At 44.8% G+C, this 17,365-nt stretch overlaps 1 protein-coding gene across 2 annotated transcripts; it reads right to left on the reverse strand.

The window, feature by feature from the left end:
• Window positions 1-13,619: 13,619 nt before the first annotated feature.
• Window positions 13,620-17,055, reverse strand: LOC142576520 (uncharacterized). Of its 2 annotated transcripts, XR_012826863.1 has the most exons (3): window positions 15,670-17,055; window positions 14,784-14,898; window positions 13,620-14,319 (listed from the first exon to the last, which is right to left on the reverse strand). XR_012826863.1 is itself a non-coding variant. In XM_075686669.1 (2 exons), exons 1-2 carry the CDS (start codon window positions 16,368-16,370, stop codon window positions 14,889-14,891), a joined length of 711 nt encoding a protein of 236 aa, XP_075542784.1. In that variant the 5' UTR covers window positions 16,371-17,055; the 3' UTR covers window positions 13,620-14,888. The 2 variants fall into 2 exon arrangements, 1 of the variants encoding a protein (XP_075542784.1); XM_075686669.1 differs by having other exon boundaries at window positions 13,620-14,898.
• Window positions 17,056-17,365: the final 310 nt, after the last annotated feature.

Raw genomic sequence — 17,365 nt, forward strand, 5'->3', positions numbered from 1 at the left:
TCTCTTCGAATGTGACTTTCTGATATAAGAATGATTCTTATTCAGTGCCTCGGAGGCTTTATTACTGAATGTGCCTTTGGAAAACACTACAAAGCATTCCTGCTAATCCACTTCCAAAATTAATCAATGTCCCTACAAAAGCTCACTGTCCTTCATAATGCTGACACTACAAAGATTGTTATGGTCCTTGCGAAGCTCTTCTGAAAACAGTCAACTCTATTGAGCAGACATCTTTCCTGGTTCTTTTAGAGCGCAGCTCTGGGCGCCCATTCCTGCAGCAAGCACCGGCACAGCCATGCGAATGAGCAAAGGATGAAGGAGCGAACATGGAGTGCAGCAAGGATTAAAGGTGTGATGAGGAAAGTGGAGGAGGAGGATGTAGGGAACCATGAAGTGTAATGTGGAAGAGGAGGGTATGGCAAAAGCGTGAGAAAAACATAGTGTAGCACCGATGGCTATAAGGTGGCGCCAGAGTAGAGCGCGTCATCTGCTGTGAATCGCACCGACACATCACCTGCACGCTGCCTCTTGTGATCTCTACGTTAGTGAGGCAGTCGCCCCACACTTCACTCCAGTTGCATTGCGCTGCACGAGACAGATTGTCCGCACCAGCCAATATATCGCAAAATGAAAACTTGTATGGAGCTGCACTCAAATTTGGCTTTAGGAGTATCGTAATCGTTGGTGAATTTTTTCTCTACTTCAGTGCCGCCAGCGAGGCCAACTACACGTTTTTCAAAGACGATCACTGTGTGTAGCTCGCATAGGGACAATCATGTTTACAAAGTGTTACACCAATGTATGCCGTGAAATCAGCTCCAAACTGAAAGAAATACCTGCATGCTCTTGAAGAAACCACTGACAGCAGGCGGGATGACATTGTGTACAACAGTGCTGTGACATCAGGCATGTTGCTTGTAGTGCTAAAATAGCTGGCAGCAGCAGCGAGAACAAGTTCTGCATTTGTGTGACACACGCAGCACACGAAACCACCTCTGAATATGCACCAAGAAGACGAAAGTATGTCGGGCAGCGTCGTGACAGAAAAGGAAGTCCTCAGCTGTGATGTGGCAGAACATAGGAGAGGTATGCCACTTGCAGTTGCTGACTGAACCAACAGGGAGTGTCTGCTTGCTGGGAAGGTCACCTTCCTAATTGAAAAATTACTGCCTCATAAAGCATTTGAAGTTTTTTTTTTTTTTAAAGAAATGAGCCTAATCCACCAGAAAAGGAACGGAGAAGGAAAAGAGAAAAAATTAGTTGCCCAAAATAAAAAAGTGCATCCAAGTTATCGTATTTTGCTTTACATGCAAGCTAGAGTAATCTCACAGTTACAGATAATGAAATTATTTACATATTTGGCCAATACCAGGATGTAAACATAGGATTTGATTCATATTGAATTGAAACATTGTTTGACTCGGTTTTGTTCCGGAAACTTTATTAGTATTACTGTATAGTGAAGCTCATAAATAAACATGACCCTTTAGAATGGTGATGCTGTTATTTCAGCATGAAAAGCATTACAACATTCACAATCAGGCGCACTGGTATTCATCAGCTATCTTGATTATATATGGATAACAGGTTAAGTGTCTTCTCAGCATAAGCAGTCTTCTTCACAATTATTTGCAAGCTTTTTCTCTTGAGTATGATGGAAGCAGGAATGAAATAGGCAAATTCTTTATTGTCTTCCCATAAAATTCCAAAATGCTTCACGAGAAGGCCGGTGACATCTTTCACTTTCGGGTGAAAGGTGCTTGTGCAGGCAACTTTTTCCTCTTTAAAAGTGACACAAAATTTGACAGAGATCTTATAGTGGGGCTCGGCTCTAATTTGAGGGCTCCTTCCCACAGCATTCATTTAAATCTAGAGAACTTTTTTCTGTTACATCTAAAGGCAAGTTTGAAGTAGGTCTCATCATTGCCATGCCTTCCAGTTGTAGACGTTCCAGTGCTTTCTGAGCTCTAATACAGTGGCATGATTTACAGAAATCCACTTTTACCCTTCTGGACTTGGGATTTCTTCATGACTTTTCATCTACATTATGAACAACTCGACTTTGGGGCCACGGTCATGCTCGGTGTTTAACCCTTTCAGCCCTCATTTTTTTTCTTTGCAGGTTTTTTTCGATACATTATTTTTTCTTGTTTAGGACATAAATAACATTGCCAAAAAAATTCAACTTCATAACATCGGTAGTTACAGAGTTACAAGCATGGTGTAAAGACCGTACATCAGAGCTAAATGGTAAAAGGAGTAATAAAGGGAGTAAAGGGTAATGGTAAAATAAAGGGAAATCAGGAAGTCTACTTTATCGACCCCACCCATGCTGCGGTTGTATGCGTTAATGACAGCTGGTCATTTCACGTCTACAAAACTCTTTTCCGCCTTGTTCCAACAACGAACACTGTCTTCCTCCTCAATAGCAACAAAATTGTATGCAAGGGTCACAATCCTATTGCCCATCCACCTTGTTATCGCTATATTTCCATCAGTGCTCACAACGCACTCTGAAGAAGTGCGGCCACTTTTTTTCGGCACCTTCTCAGTCTTCAAAGGGCACTTTTCACACCTGTTCGATCTTACAGTGCCGGCAGGAAATATTTTTTTACACAACATTTTACGGAGCAGTGGTGGGGACGTGAAATAGCTGTATAGAAAAAAAAGAAGCTTGTGTCCCACACCAGATGGAATTCTGTCAGCCAAATGCGAAACTATTGCACCTGTAACACCATAGTGCTGTTTGACGTGGTCTTCGATCTTTGTTGTGGACCCCTGATAGGGTAATTTGCTGCAGAGCATAAATATTTTGATGTCCCATGGGTGCGGCTTTCCTTTGACATACTGTTTTATGTCAAGGCATCCTCTGAAGGGCACCATGTGCTCATCTATGCAGAGGCGCTCCTCTGCTACGAGTGATTTACACTTGCTTTGGAAAACATCAAGCAGTGGCCTCGCTTTCCAAAGACGGTCGGTGGAGTCAGGGTGGTTCACGTCTACAATGTGCAGGTTATTGCGCAACTTTTTGAAATGGTTGCGCAACCTTCCTGCAGACGCCACGAGATTGCACTTCATGTTCGGCTTCCAATAAAGTCTGAGCCTCGGGTAGTGGAGAACACCCATTGTGAGATGTATTGCGGCTAGATGCCTTATCCCTGCCTCATTGGTGTTGACGCAACTGCCTCCGTGAAGTACCAAGTACTGGTTTGTTTTTTCAGTCATCTCCGAAATACACTATTGGACACATACCCTTCGACAGCAACTCTCCGAGTTCCGATGCTTTGTGGACATCGCCTGTGTAGTTACCGGTACCTTGAACGATTTTAGTCTCCAGTCGCCAGATGTATCCAGTGCACTCTCGTTATCGGTGCTTTTACTGTCGCTCTCCGTTTGAGCTTCATCAGAAGCACAATGCCGCACACCCTCGTCGTCTGAGTCATCAAATTCACTGTCTACGTCGGACGAGGTGCCGTTGTCGAGCTCCTCGAACAGCGCGTCTGTTGTTGCTTGTAGCCGTGTGGAGTGGGTTCGGTGGCACAGATAAAACGAAGTCGCAGGTATACCCGCACCTGTGAACAAAGAGAAACAGGGTAATTGGCATACCGCGTCAGCATTTATTCAGATATTGCGCCTCTAAAACAGGCACCACAATCGACTCTCACACCGCCATTTGCAACCGTTGAGCCCTGACGGTGTTAAAATCATACATGACAAAAGCATGCCACTGTGAGAAAGCTGCACGTGCAAACAAAATAACTCAAACGCCTTCTCACTAATGTACTACTAAGGCACAACATACAAAAAAGTGGGCACATAATCGAAGGGAATTGCATAGCTACAGTTGCATAAAGTCGGAACCCACCTGGCTCTGCGTTCACTATGATGTCGCCGCCGCTGCTTCTTCGTCGTGAATTCAGCGTTCGAGTGATGATGCTGACGTCCATGGCAGTAGGTGGGCCCGGACTTCACTTCGGGCGAAAATTTCCAAGTTCCTGTCTCATTTTCTTTGCGTGGCAGTACCATTATCGTGTGGTGCCAATTGACACCACCAGGACCAAAATGGTTAAATAAGGGGAAATGAGACATCCACCCTACTATTACGTCAAACTCTTGCCTTTGCATCGAGCTGACAAATTCGACTTCACCCTGCCATCTGCTAGCTGCCTGGTTAGCTCAGGTGAGAGCGGCTGCCCCGGAAAGGCGGTGGTCCCGGGTTCGAGTCCCGGACCAGGACAAACTTTTCTTCATCTGCGAAGCTTTTCTTTCGTATGGGCTTCCTTTGTAGCAATTGCTACGAATGGGTGGATGTCCAATTTTTTCCTTTATTAAATACATAAGTTATCGCACAACCCAAAAAGGATTGCCCAACGATCGGATGTACTAGTATTCTCCTCACCTAACAAGCTAGCAAGGCTGTGCCGGATGAATAACCCAAATGCTGCTGCCAAACACCACTGCATCATCTGCCACTTACACCTGCAATGCCTTAGATCCTATGTAGGACAAACAGGATGATGCCTGAATGGTTGGCTATGGGAGCGTAGCAATGATGCAAAGAAATTTGGCGGTGAGTCACTGGCCCGATATTGTAAAAAGTGTGGTTGCACATTTGTTTGACCAGTGCAGTATCATGGGCAGAGCCGGACAACAGCTGACATGTGAGGTAATAGAAGCTGTTCATACTCAGTACTTAGCAGACGGGTGCTGACTGCCACCATCCCATAAAGAACTTGCTTAGTTAAAGTCATGTATGCGTGCTGTCATTTACATGTCACGCCATTGTGGACATGTGTAGAGAGTCCATAAAAGGACATGTTCCTTTCCAAAATAAGCAGTTAAAAGCTACCACCATATGTAGTTGTTTCTTATCTGTCCCTGCCTTTTAAGCGATATTGAGGCTCCCAATATGAGACCAACTTGCCTGAATCAATGCCTTGGCACACCACTATAGAAGTGCACAGTATCTTCCTATGCATACCATCTTTAACCCTTTGCTATCCAAAACATTTACCCACTTTCTGGCTGTCCTGGCTGTCCTGACTTTCCGGCTGTCCGGCTGTCCTCCGAAAGTCTTTTGCCAGTTTCTGGCGACGCAAATAAAAACGCAAACTGTGGAAGAAACACTCACAGGATATTTATTTTTTCTCTTGAATTCTGCAGGACACTCCTTTACCAATATTTGAGTAGCGTGTGATACTGCGCGAAGCATTCACCCGGGTGCAGGCCAGGGTTTGTTACTGCAGGTTCTGCAGAAAAGTTTCCCTCCTGCCTCCTTTTGTTTTTTGATCGCTACAAACAGCACAGTCCTTGCTGCTTCGGCCTGGGAGCTTGTAGATGAAATTGCTCCTCCGATCTAGCCTTTCCTCGCACTCTTTCCGTGCTGACGGGCCCGGCTTTTTGGGTCTAGCCCTCACGTGACTCGCCCGCTATCTGTTGGATGAGGTTGATGTGGTACTGCAGGTGTCGCTGTTCTTTCTCGCCATGATTCTGCAGCTGTTTGTGCCTCAAAATAAAACCATTGAAAATGGAAACTTCTAGAAGCCAGAAAAAAAAGCTTTCGCCACTTGGTGTTACACTGTCCCTTTGTGTGTCAACAGAGGTGCTGTCTCCACCGCAGTCATCTTCGTCACTCACTTCTGTCGAAACAGTGTCATCGCTATCTGATGCAGGCACATAATTCTCTTCATCACTGAAGCCATCATCGCTTTCACTAAATGCGCCACCGTGAAATGCACGCAGTGAAAAAGTGGCCATGCTTCTCAGCGAACCATGTGCACATGTGGTTCCGCGCACAAGTGAGAATGCCCTGGGATCCAGAAGCCATTTGTGCTGCACCCTAGTGCAAAAAGAAGTAAACTTCAACAAACAAAGTTCAATTATTCCTCAAGAGATCGCGCATCATATATAGAAAGAATGCGTGCGAATCACAGGGAGAAAAACCACGAAATTTAACGCCCGAACACTCTTGTCGGGCGGTGCCCGACAGCGGACCGCTAGGGCTGTGTTACTTTGCTGGGCCCTGCCCGACAACAGACCACAAAGGGTTAAATCACGTACTATGGATGCAAATCATGTCTGCTGCCAAAGAAATGTTGTGATAGATGTCATGATAGCAGTGAGATTGTGGCAGCAAAAGGTTAAACTAGATTGTCAAGTTACCAAATTTTAAATCCGTCCATGGGAAGCAGTGCCTCACTTGATTTGACGTTGCAAAATCATGAAATTTTGCTCCCCATAAAATATCAACATGGCATTACATACCTGTGAAGGCAGCCTTGCCTCACGAAGTTCTGTTTTTACTGCCTGAACTATGGAGGCCTCCAAGGAATCTGCATGATGCACTTTCACATAAGCGCAATCATAATTGTTACATAAATCTCCACACATAGCACAATCAATTCTCTGACTAGCATTAATCTAAAACCTTAGCTTGCATGCTGAGGCATCTTACTACACCATTCCTGCGCAAGGACTGACAGCACACTTGTGAGGCAACACAGAATGCTGCAAAAATAAATTTCTAAACAAAGTGACACAGTCATTTAAAAATAAATTATTGCTCACTCATCCTCTTCTCAAGCAAGCCGTGCAGTTTCAGGTTTTGCTGCCGCTCTTCCATCCGCTGCTGCTCAGATATTCTTAATTTGATTTGCAGCCCTGCAATTTCACTTTCAGCTTTCTTGAGCAGCTTCCAGGGCACCAACTCATCTTCACTGCTGGAGTCCGAATCTCCACCAGATTTTTTCTGAAAGATCTTTTGCATCCTCGATTTTCTGGCACTTTCTATTCGGCGCCTCTTTTCTTTTGTTGGTGCATCCTAGTAATAATGCAAATGGCAAGAGGAAAACGAAGTTGGGTGATATTTGTTTCGACAAACTTTGCAATTGTTAAAGCATTATTATCATTATTATTACCTTGAGAGCTGGCTTCTGCCTGTGGCGATATCTCTCACTTGTATGTTCAAAAACATCCATGGGCACAGGCTTGTGCTGATTAGACATTCTAGAAATAAGATCAGCTTTGCTGTCTGAAGGATATTGTAAACAAAATACTGATTACAAGAAAATATGGCATTTGTGATGGTCATCGCAGTTACCAATTAAAAAGCAATAATAATGACACATGTAGAAACATTAGGCACTAAATATAACTGAGGAACTCCATAACACATACAGAAAAGGAAAAGTAACGAGCAGAAGCAGTAAGTACCCCAAGACAAGCACATCCCAGCATGGTCATTTTGTCGCTTCACATCACACATCCGTTAACATGTTCCTTAAGGAACATGTTAATGTGTGTTAATTAACACAGGTAAAGTCTTGATACAGCAAGTTCCTCTTCTATTGAACACATGTTGCACATGTCAAATGAGAAAGAGAGGGTCTGTTGAGCTAAACTTTTCGGCAAAGTGGGAAACGAGGTCGAATTTCAAGCATAGTAACGCGTGGCGAGCACATGCAAGATTAGATTTTTTTTTGCAGTTATTTCCCATTTCTTTTATCAATGGCATATAAACCACCTACGTTGGACATCCCTTACAATGTATGACAATGCCTTACGCTCGATTCTATGCCACTCTATCCTCCACCGTTCACAGCCCTCAACACATTGACAGCGCAGTCGGTCACTATGACCACTGATGCAGCTAGAAGGAATAACTTTTCAAAATCATCGCGATAAAATCGCAGAACTAATCTCATCGATCAGAAGGGCTTGTTACAATAACTGGGCCCAATAAAAGAACGCGCACACAGCGCTGTGTGCATGCTTCATTTAGCGACATCGAGGCTGCATGAAATGCAGCCAGAGCACCGCGATTGGCACAGTGTTATTATAATCTCAGGTGCTTTCCCGAGGCTTCCATTTGCTAGTTACATGTGCCTTCCTGGAGGAGTACTTGTGAAAAATTCAATATATCGTCGCAGCAAAAAAAGCACTCAGCTATGAGAAAAGCCTCCTGTGACACCTAGATCAGCAGTCAGAACCTTGCCCTGCGATCGACTTCCGTGTGAAGCAAAGGAAGTGTTGAGAGTTGGGGCATACTCGCATCCCAACACCATGACGTTGCCAGAGTAGTAGCCTTCTTCGCCTTTGCATTTTGTCGCCAATAAACTCGCTTATTGCAGGCCAAGTCATTCACACCATTGGGACAGTAATTTTTTATCAGGCTTACGGAGACAATCGCCTTACCTCTGTCCTCATATTCGACATATGCGTACATTGGCGCTGCCATTTCCAAGCACAAATATACAAACAAAGTACACTATCACTGCATAAATAAATAAATACCTACAAAAGTGTGAAAGGAACTAATAAAAGAAAGTAGCACAACTATATAAGTAAAGATGAAGCAAGTTAACTACACTATACACTAAACACACATCTACAAATAAATATAAGCACTTATAAAAAAAACTGAAAAGAAAAATTAACCATGACACTACACTCAAATTAAGCTATATATAGATATATATGTAAAAGATACAGAAAAAGGAAATATGAATTTATGGGAATAGGAATACAGTCAACGACCGATTTTTCGGACCCTCTAGGGAACGTAAAAACGTCCGAAAATTCAGGCAGTCCGAAAAAATGAATGCATGCAAAAAAAACTCACCTTTTTTCTTTTTTTCTCGGATCTAGAGGTGAAGGCCGAAGAACCAGGCTTCCGAAACCCTGTCAAAGCATCAATTAAGGTGCTATAAAAAGAGGCGTTCAAAAACTCTGTATGCAGCCGACTGCCGGTTTATTATGTACATGTGCATCGTTGGGCAGCCATTGTTATTGCTGCAGTGGCTTGAATAACTTGATTGTTGTTTGGACGGTGTTCCGGTTGCATGCAACCATATTTGCCTCAATCTGAGCAAGGGTCATGTCAGCACTGTACACCGATAAAAGAGTCAACAGTGCTCGCGTCAACTCGGCGCTTGTAGGCGGCGCAGGCATTGGCTCCTCATTTTCAACATCGGAGTCTTCTGAATCCCCCACAACTGATGGACTATTCCCTCGTTAGTCAGTTCTGCGCAGAAGTTTAGCTCGTTGTCAGCGTCAACAAACTGCTCAAAATTTATTTCCGTGGGTACGGTACTGCTTTCCGCGCTTCGATGCCATTGGCAAGGACGACGAAGACGGAGTAGGGGCCATCGAAGGCAAGTGAAATCCTCAAGTTGTGAACAGTGGAGTTCGCTGACGAGCGTCGAAGCACCTAGGCCTAGCGTTGCAGGGCACACTTGACACAACAGAACAGCCACACACCACGCTAGCCAAAACGTGGCCTGCGCAAACAAACGAAATAGCGCCGCACTGGAAACTCCGCCGGAGGCGGAAGTGCGGCATTTGATGAACAGAGCCAGCGTGGCCAGACCAAATCGGTGTGTGACGGCTAGATTCGGCTAGTTGTGGTTCAAAGCGGTAATATTCTTCGGCTGCAAGTTGATTTCCTTCACAAGGGCACTGCGCGAGGAGCCAAAGGACCTTCTGTTGTGTCAAAAAGTCCAGAAAATTGGACGGCGGGGGGTTCGAGCGTCCGAAACTTCAGATGTCCTTATACATTGATTCTATGGGGCTCGTGGCGGTGCCGCGATGACATCCGAAATATCAGGCATGTCCGAAAATTTGGGCGTCCGAAAATTCAGTCATTGACTGTATATAAGAAAGAAAGAACTTGGTGTATGCACAAATATGGCGAGGGAAGTAGCGATGATAGCAGGGCTAGGGTAGCAGGGCTTTATACAAAGACGTACACACGCTTTTATAGTTTCGTATAGCTTGTAGTAGATACGCATAGACTGCTGGCACCTTATACGAATTTATGGAGGTGCTGAATGTGCGTGCTCTGTGTTGCCAGATGGCAGTGGAGAAAAGAAAAATTTTAAAATAACGTTTATGCACAATCTTTAACACATGGAGGCCATGATGTATTATTTAGCGGTCACTTCTGTCGAGTGCATGCCGCAAAAGCATAACCTTTCAGATCTGCTTCTGGTACCAATTGAAATTGTCAATGCGCTGTGGATTCAGTACTACCTATTTGCAATGTACTTAAGTAGCCATTTAAATACCGCGTTACCTTATCTGGATATTACCTTTTTGAGGATCATCAGCGCCGTTGAAACTGTAGAAAAGAACTGTAAGTGGTGTCTACAGTCTGACTTCTATGACATGTTTGTGACTCCCGCAACCGCCCCGCAACCGCTTCAGCCGCTTGCTGCAAGCAACAGCATGGCCTTCAAGATAGGTATTTGCTACCTAGATGAGGACATTGCTGGGCCGTGGATTTGGACACCGCCTGTCATTAATATTAACCCTTTACTGCTCAATTTTTTGCTTCCTCAATATATTATTCATGGAATTGTAGGGAAGCATAACAGTACCTGTACTCCCATGGAAACTTACTTTAGCGAATGTCTGTGGTTTCAGTTTGCAGATAAAGGGTATGTTGCATATTTGCAACAATGTGTAAATAAAGAATAAGTTGAAAGTAAAAGATAGATTTAGTGCTTCATACTCAGATGCTTATTTTCACGAGACAATCATTGGTGCACCTATGATTTAGTGTGGAACAAAGAGAATCACTTGTACATGCTTGTGCAGCACAGGTGGTTCCCACACTTCGTGCAGTACGTCATGCAGATTCCCCTCCAGCCAGGAAACAATGCAGTGTTTTCGGGTTATTGTCAAAATGTAGAACATCGAAGCACAGACGTAAAGCTGTGCCCGTGACGACGTGACACGGCAACGTGCGGAGGCACAGCGTACTTTTGAAAAGAAAAAAAGGAAATTCGACCAGAGAAAATCTTGTCCACATATTGAATCGAAACGGACTTACACTCGTGGCTGTCGTGACTAATTGAATAGTCACTGCCTTCACTATCAGGAGGGATTGCTGGGCCATACCAGCGTTTCGGAGCAATTTCACTATTCCGAAGAAAATAAACCATGTACACGTTGTTGCATTTGTGTAACATAGCAACTTTCTGTCGCCAGGAACAAACTATTCCGAAATTACAATGTTTTTTTGAACCTACAGAGTCAGAAGGATGTGGAGCATAGCGTAAGAATTTTTTTTTTTTCGCTTTGTCTTATGGAGAAATATATTTACAATTTGTAAAACTTACCTATATCACTGCTCGCGGGCGCACGCAGCCTCCGCCACGTTTGTTTTTGTAGAAGATGCGAAGGATTAGCACAGATTGCAGCACAAGGTGCCGCGTTTTACAGACCAATGTTGCGGATATGCAACAACGTGTACAGGCAGCTCCAAACTGACTTTGCTTCGGTTTTTAACGCTGTTCATCAGAATGTAGCGTAAATGCAACAAGGTGCAGTAAAGGGTTAAATCTCAACCCTCACGCGAACCGATTCGCAGAACATAAAGACCTGTTCGTGTCTCACGTGCACAGTTTTGCTAGCCTCTTTGTTTTCAAAATTACCTGGTATTGCAATGGAACCAGTGGCTCAGAAGGTCTTCGAAAGAAAAGCCGGTACCACAGTGATGTAGGCCAGTTATTGCAACCAGTAATGTTACAATTTACTAGCAATAAGTTGGCATATTCACTTATAACTAGTTTATCGCTAAGGTAATAAGATGTGTGTGGCTCCTTTCTTGTGTGTTATTAGTGCTAAAAGCTGTTGCTGTGCGAAAAGATTTGAAAATTGTGCAGGCAGTTGCTATAGCACAAAATGCATTTCATTGTAATAGTAGTTCATCAACCAGGCTTTCACATTTTCAGACATTTCATATACAAGGTACATTTATGTTCTTTTTAAATTCAAAAATGGGACTCAAATTTTTGTTACATTGTGTTTGTGGTGATCCTCCTTTGTGTTCTCTTGGCAACCATGCGTTCAAATGTTATCTCACTTCGTTTATAGAATAATTGTGGAGACGAAATTCATAGCAATGCATGGGGCGTGTAACACTTCATAGTTTATATTTGTATTTATAGTGTGAGTGATATGTCTTTCTCTTTTAGTGTCACGGTAAGAGCAGATAAATTTCCTATGCATAGTTCACTAACCAGTTAGAACATTGAAGCTTAATTACATATTTATCCTAACTGTTAAGAAATTGCTATCTCTGAGCCTAATGTATCACTATTTTGACATTTACATCTCTGGTCTACTGTAGTTTGTTGAAATTAAAAACATATTTTCAGTGCAAATGAGAGGTGGCCTGTCTAGAAAAGTGATAGTAAAAATTTCTAGTTGATGCATTCACTGTGAAGACATTTTCTAAGGAAGTGTAAAAAAAACATGCTCTACTAGGTGTAACACATCTATACTTTTTATTACACAAAAACTTTGGGTATGCCTAGCTTATTGCATTTTTTTCTGTTCTAGATTGTTTTAGACTAGTGCAACAGTCATCATACGTACTTGCAGTATTTTCAGCGTCATGCGAGCTAGGTTTTAAAAATAATAATCCCAGTAAATATAGCTTCAAAGTACAGGGTTGTCCACTCTTAGTACGAACACGGCGCATCTCAGTAATTCATGCTGCATTCATTTGTGCTAGATCATATGCCGTTTCATTTCTCGAACCAGCTACCGCAGTAAAATAAATAAAGCAAAACTTTGTATGCAAATAGGCGGATCGTAACTGGGAATTTTTTTATTCATGTTAATGTGCTCCAGAATAATATTTCACTTTCTCTTTGCTGCCTCACCCAGTGGCTGTATGCAGAGTTTTTTTCATTAAAAATGGATGAGCAGATCCCTGAAAGGAAATTATTTGCTCATTTAGACGAATAATTATCTGTGCAGCCTGGCCTCGTCTTTCAATCAGGACAGCTTTGGCTCTGTGCAAGCCCAGATGGACTGCTCCACACCAGCAAGGGGACAACATTGCTAGAAATCAAGTGCCCTTTCTCTAAGAAAGACGATTTTATCATTGACCCCAGCCTGTGCCAGAGCTTCATTAGCTATGTTGTGTATGAGGACAGCTGCCTTAGATTAGCTAGCAAGTACCCATACTACTGTCAAGTGCAAGTGGCAATGTACGTAACGAACACCACAGAGCGTTTCTTTTTTTGTGTACAGCAGCAAGCAAGACCTCATTATTTTAGTTGAAAGTAATGAAGCCTTTCTTGCCAAGAGCATTCCATGGCTTCAGCGGTTTTATCACAAGTATTACATAAAGCTGCTGGCACACTAAGCAGCATAGTGCTCTTTTGATGTTGCAATGCAGATGATTTTATGTAGCAAGATTGTTCTATTGAGTGTGCACTTAGCATTCATTAGTCTGCATCGAAAGTAGGCAGAAGCTATGTCAAATGCATGTGTTCAATATACCATCTCGTCATTACTGGAAGTTTTCTGAACAGGTGTCTTATTTAACTAAGATTTCAATTTCCAAGGGAGGGGAGGTTGTATTGCACATGTTCAGGAATAGGGGTGTATTATAACCTCCTTCTAAGCCTGCTTACATGAGAACTAGTCATCCTGCTTTCAGTGGTATTGTCATATTGCGTTTTAATGACTGATAATAAATATTAGTTTTGAACATGGTGTTTACAACAACATTGATGTTGTGCACTCATGTATTGCCTTTCACAAAGGGTGCATGCTTTATGCGCTTGTCATTGGCTTAACAAAACAAAAAGCCAACACAGACATCAAGCAATACTACAAGGTAGGCTTTATTTCAAAGGCTCAAATTTATAGACTCACTAAGTGCTAGATGAAGTTAGGAAATTTGCAAGCGCAACTTGCAAGCGCCTCCCGATCCAGGTGCGCGCCATGCGCATCCACTCGGCGGCTGTCGCATGCAGCTCTGCGCGCAGCTCGTCCACAATGTCTGCCTCCTCGCTGTAGTCGATCGCCAATGCCAAGTGAGACGGGTACACCTTGCCCATGACTATCCATCCGTCGGGACGAACGCGGATGCGGTTGCTGTCGCACAGCTGCTTTCTCGCCCTTTGTATCGTCTGTTGACACTGCTGCATCATAAAGTTGCGCATTAGGATGAGGATGTCATTGGGCATGCTGCAGGGGTTGTAATCTGCGGTAAACTCGATGTGAGCCTGAAAGAGCGTAATGTGAAAGGCGGCGTCCTTGGTCTTTAAGATGAACAGATCTTGCAGCGCGTCCCGGGCTTCGTGTAGGCACTGCCTCTTCGGGTGCAGTTTCATGATGAGTCCGAAGCCCGGCCTGGTGTCCATTATGTCCCTTCCGCAAAAGCTCAGCGAGTGCCACTCGTCCGTCTCCGGGTCGGACTAGGGCGAAAGAGGCGGCGACATCCCCAGCGTGAGCGGATTGGAGTAGATTGACATTGGCGACAGGACGGGGGTTGCTACTGCTGCTTCTGCCGCTGCCCTATTGAAAAAATTTGTATGAGAATTTTACAAGAACTTCTCTACGCTATTATTGCTCCGTAGACTCAACGATGTCGTACGTCACATGTGTACGAGAGGACATCGTCACTGAACGAGATCGTTCTCGTATAGGTACATTAAACGAGATTATTCTCGCATAGCTATGCTTGACGAGATAGTTCTCGCACGTCTATGCTCAACGATATCGTTCTCGTTTGTGTATGCTACATGAGAATGTTCTCGTTCAGCTATGGAAAATGACACTATTCTTGTTTAGCTGCATTCTACAGGTGTTTTCATTTGTGTTGAATGAGTTCTTTTGTTCATGCAATATTTTTGGTGAAGTTCCACACAGTAACATCTACTGCCAACATTACAGCGAGTTAATTTCTATCACATGAGTCGGCCGATGTGCCAGCTCGGAGACAAAGAGGACACTCTTTAGGGCACACAATTAACACAAACCATCCTTATTTTGCATCCCGAAGCATGGTGGCCAGGTGCTTGTTCAGGTCCTTCAGCCTCCTTGCCTCTGTATCCACAGTGCTCAGCGTTTTTGACACAAAGTGCTCATATGCCTCTGCAAAAAAATGTAAACAAAGCAGCCGGCCCTGTTAGATTCTAACAAGCCATTGGAACTAACATGCACAATAGGTGGCTCCACTGCATAACTGAATGGGCTGGTTCTTGCATGATATTGTGTGTAAAGCGTGAAAATCTCGCAGAGAAACAGGAAAAAGAGAAGACGGAGGCTTATGAGTTTTCTACCTATGTAAAGTGATATTTCAACATTAACCACAGCATTTGAAAGCAAGTGCTCGTCCTCGCATTGTCTTGTTCCTGTCTCTGTTAAATGTTCGTGTTTTACAAACAATATAAATGGCTGCAGAATTGCAATACAAGACCACAGAAATAGTCTAATACTTTTCCACAAGTATTTTACATTAAATGAACAAGTATAACAAGCTCATGCAAGTGAATACACAGATAGCACAGCTCTTTGCTACCGCACTGCGGAATATGCAGACGGAAAACACTGCATAGATGCCACTGCAGAATTGTTTATAGGAAAGATTAATTCACCTTTAATACTACTATAGAAACTAAATGATAGTTTTTGTGAAAGAGTTCTAGTTTAAGGCCTAAACAAGCTCCATGGCAGTTTGCATTTAAGGAGTGTACGCATCCTCTGAAAACATGTACATGAGGAACATTCTTTGCAGAAAGAGCACTTTAAAAAAAGAACACGAGTGTATTTATCACCAAGGCCAACCCTTGTGTCTTCTTAAATATTTATCAAAAGTCAAACTCAAAACTGATACTGAGGTGCAAGGTGTCCATATCATATTACCTTGTGAAAGCACCGTGGTGCCTGGATGTTGTGGGACCAACTCGGACGTGGAGATCAGCACTGATCAGCAACACTGCAGTCTGCTTACAGCTTTTCTGCAGGCCCAGCCACACCTGCATTAAAACAAGTGAGCTTGGTGTCACTATCCATCCGTCGGGATGAACGCGGATGCGGTTGCTGTCGCACAGCTGCTTTCTCGCCCTTTGTATCGTCTGTTGACACTGCTGCATCATAAAGTTGCGCATTAGGATGAGGATGTCATTGGGCATGCTGCAGGGGTCGTAATCTGCGGTAAACTCGATGTGAGCCTGAAAGAGCGTAATGTGAAAGGCGTCGTCCTTGGTCTTTAAGATGAACAGATCTTGCAGCGCGTCCCGGGCTTCGTGTAGGCACTGCCTCTTTGGGTGCAGTTTCATGATGAGTCCGAAGCCCGGCCTGGTGTCCATTATGTCCCTTCTGCAAAAGCTCAGCGAGTGCCACTCGTCCGTCTCCGGGTCGGACTCGGGCGAAAGAGGCGGCAACATCCCCGGCGTGAGCGGATTGGAGTAGATCGACATTGGCGACAGGACGGGGGTTGCTACTGCTGCTTCTGCCGCTGCTGCTGCTTCTGCTGCCGCTGCTCCTGCTGCTGCCGCTGCTGCTCCTGCTCTTCCTGCTCCCGACGGCGACGTGGTCGGTTTCGACCGCGGCAACACCGGCATCACAGCCGGAGGATCGATCGGTGGTGGGGAAGACAGCTGCGGTGGATTTAATAAAGATCGGGCTGCTCCCTCCTTGGGTTTCTGCGGTGATGCGCTCACCACCTCGCTCGATGCTGCCGCTTCTGCTTCGGTTGCTGCTGCTGCTCCCTCTGCTCCTGCTGCTGCTGTCTCTGCTTCTGTTGCTGCCTCTGATACTGCTGCGGTGGCGGTCGATGGGGGTTTCTGCTATGGTGCGCTCACCACCTCGCTCTTTTCGTTGTTGTTGTTCTCGTTCGATGTTGCTGCCGCCGCCGCTGATGCTCCACTTCTTGTCATGGTGGCGGTCGCTGGTGGTTTCTGCGATGGTGTGCTCACCACCTTACTCAATGGTCTCGGCGTGTGCGGTCGACGACCGTCCTTGTCCACGGTGGCCTTAACGGTCACACCCAAAAAGGAGCGTCGGTCATTATTGGCGTTCTCTTGCTCGTAGGGGTACGGCGACGGAGGAGGGGGAGGTGACGAGTACGGCGGAGGGGGAGGTGGCGAGCACGGCGGCGGACAGGAATCGTCATCCTCCGGTGGCAATTTAACGAGCACCACCTTTTCAAACTTAGCCACCGTGCAGCCGTGGCTTTTGACTCTAACAGACTTTGAGCCGAGCAAGTTATAGGTCAATTTCACATACCCTGGCGGCACGTCTCCAGTGGGACTTAGCGAGTCGTCGTCGTCGTCGCTGGTGGTCGAGCCCGGGACGCGGTGGTTGTTGTCGTCGTCCTCGCCAGTGTTGCAGCGGCAGGAATTGTCGTCCGCATCGACGCTGGCATTAGAGTCGGTGCCGCCGCTGGGAACAGGGTTTTCCTTCATCGTCGTGCTGCTCAACAACGAGTCTTGGAGACCACAAGCCTCCCAGTTACTGCCGGCATTAGAATCGGTGCTGCCGCTGTCCTTCTTATCAGCCATCGTCAACGAGTGTGCGCTCAAGAACACGCCCCTCGGTCTATTTTCCATGTGCCTAT

This window comes from Dermacentor variabilis, chromosome 3, assembly GCF_050947875.1.
Source record: "Dermacentor variabilis isolate Ectoservices chromosome 3, ASM5094787v1, whole genome shotgun sequence".
NCBI classification, from domain to species: domain Eukaryota; kingdom Metazoa; phylum Arthropoda; class Arachnida; order Ixodida; family Ixodidae; genus Dermacentor; species Dermacentor variabilis.

Coding starts and splice junctions, on each gene's coding strand:
- LOC142576520 (XM_075686669.1), bottom strand. CDS start 16,370: ATGCCGGTGTTGCCGCGGTCGAAACCGACCACGTCGCCGTCGGGAGCA.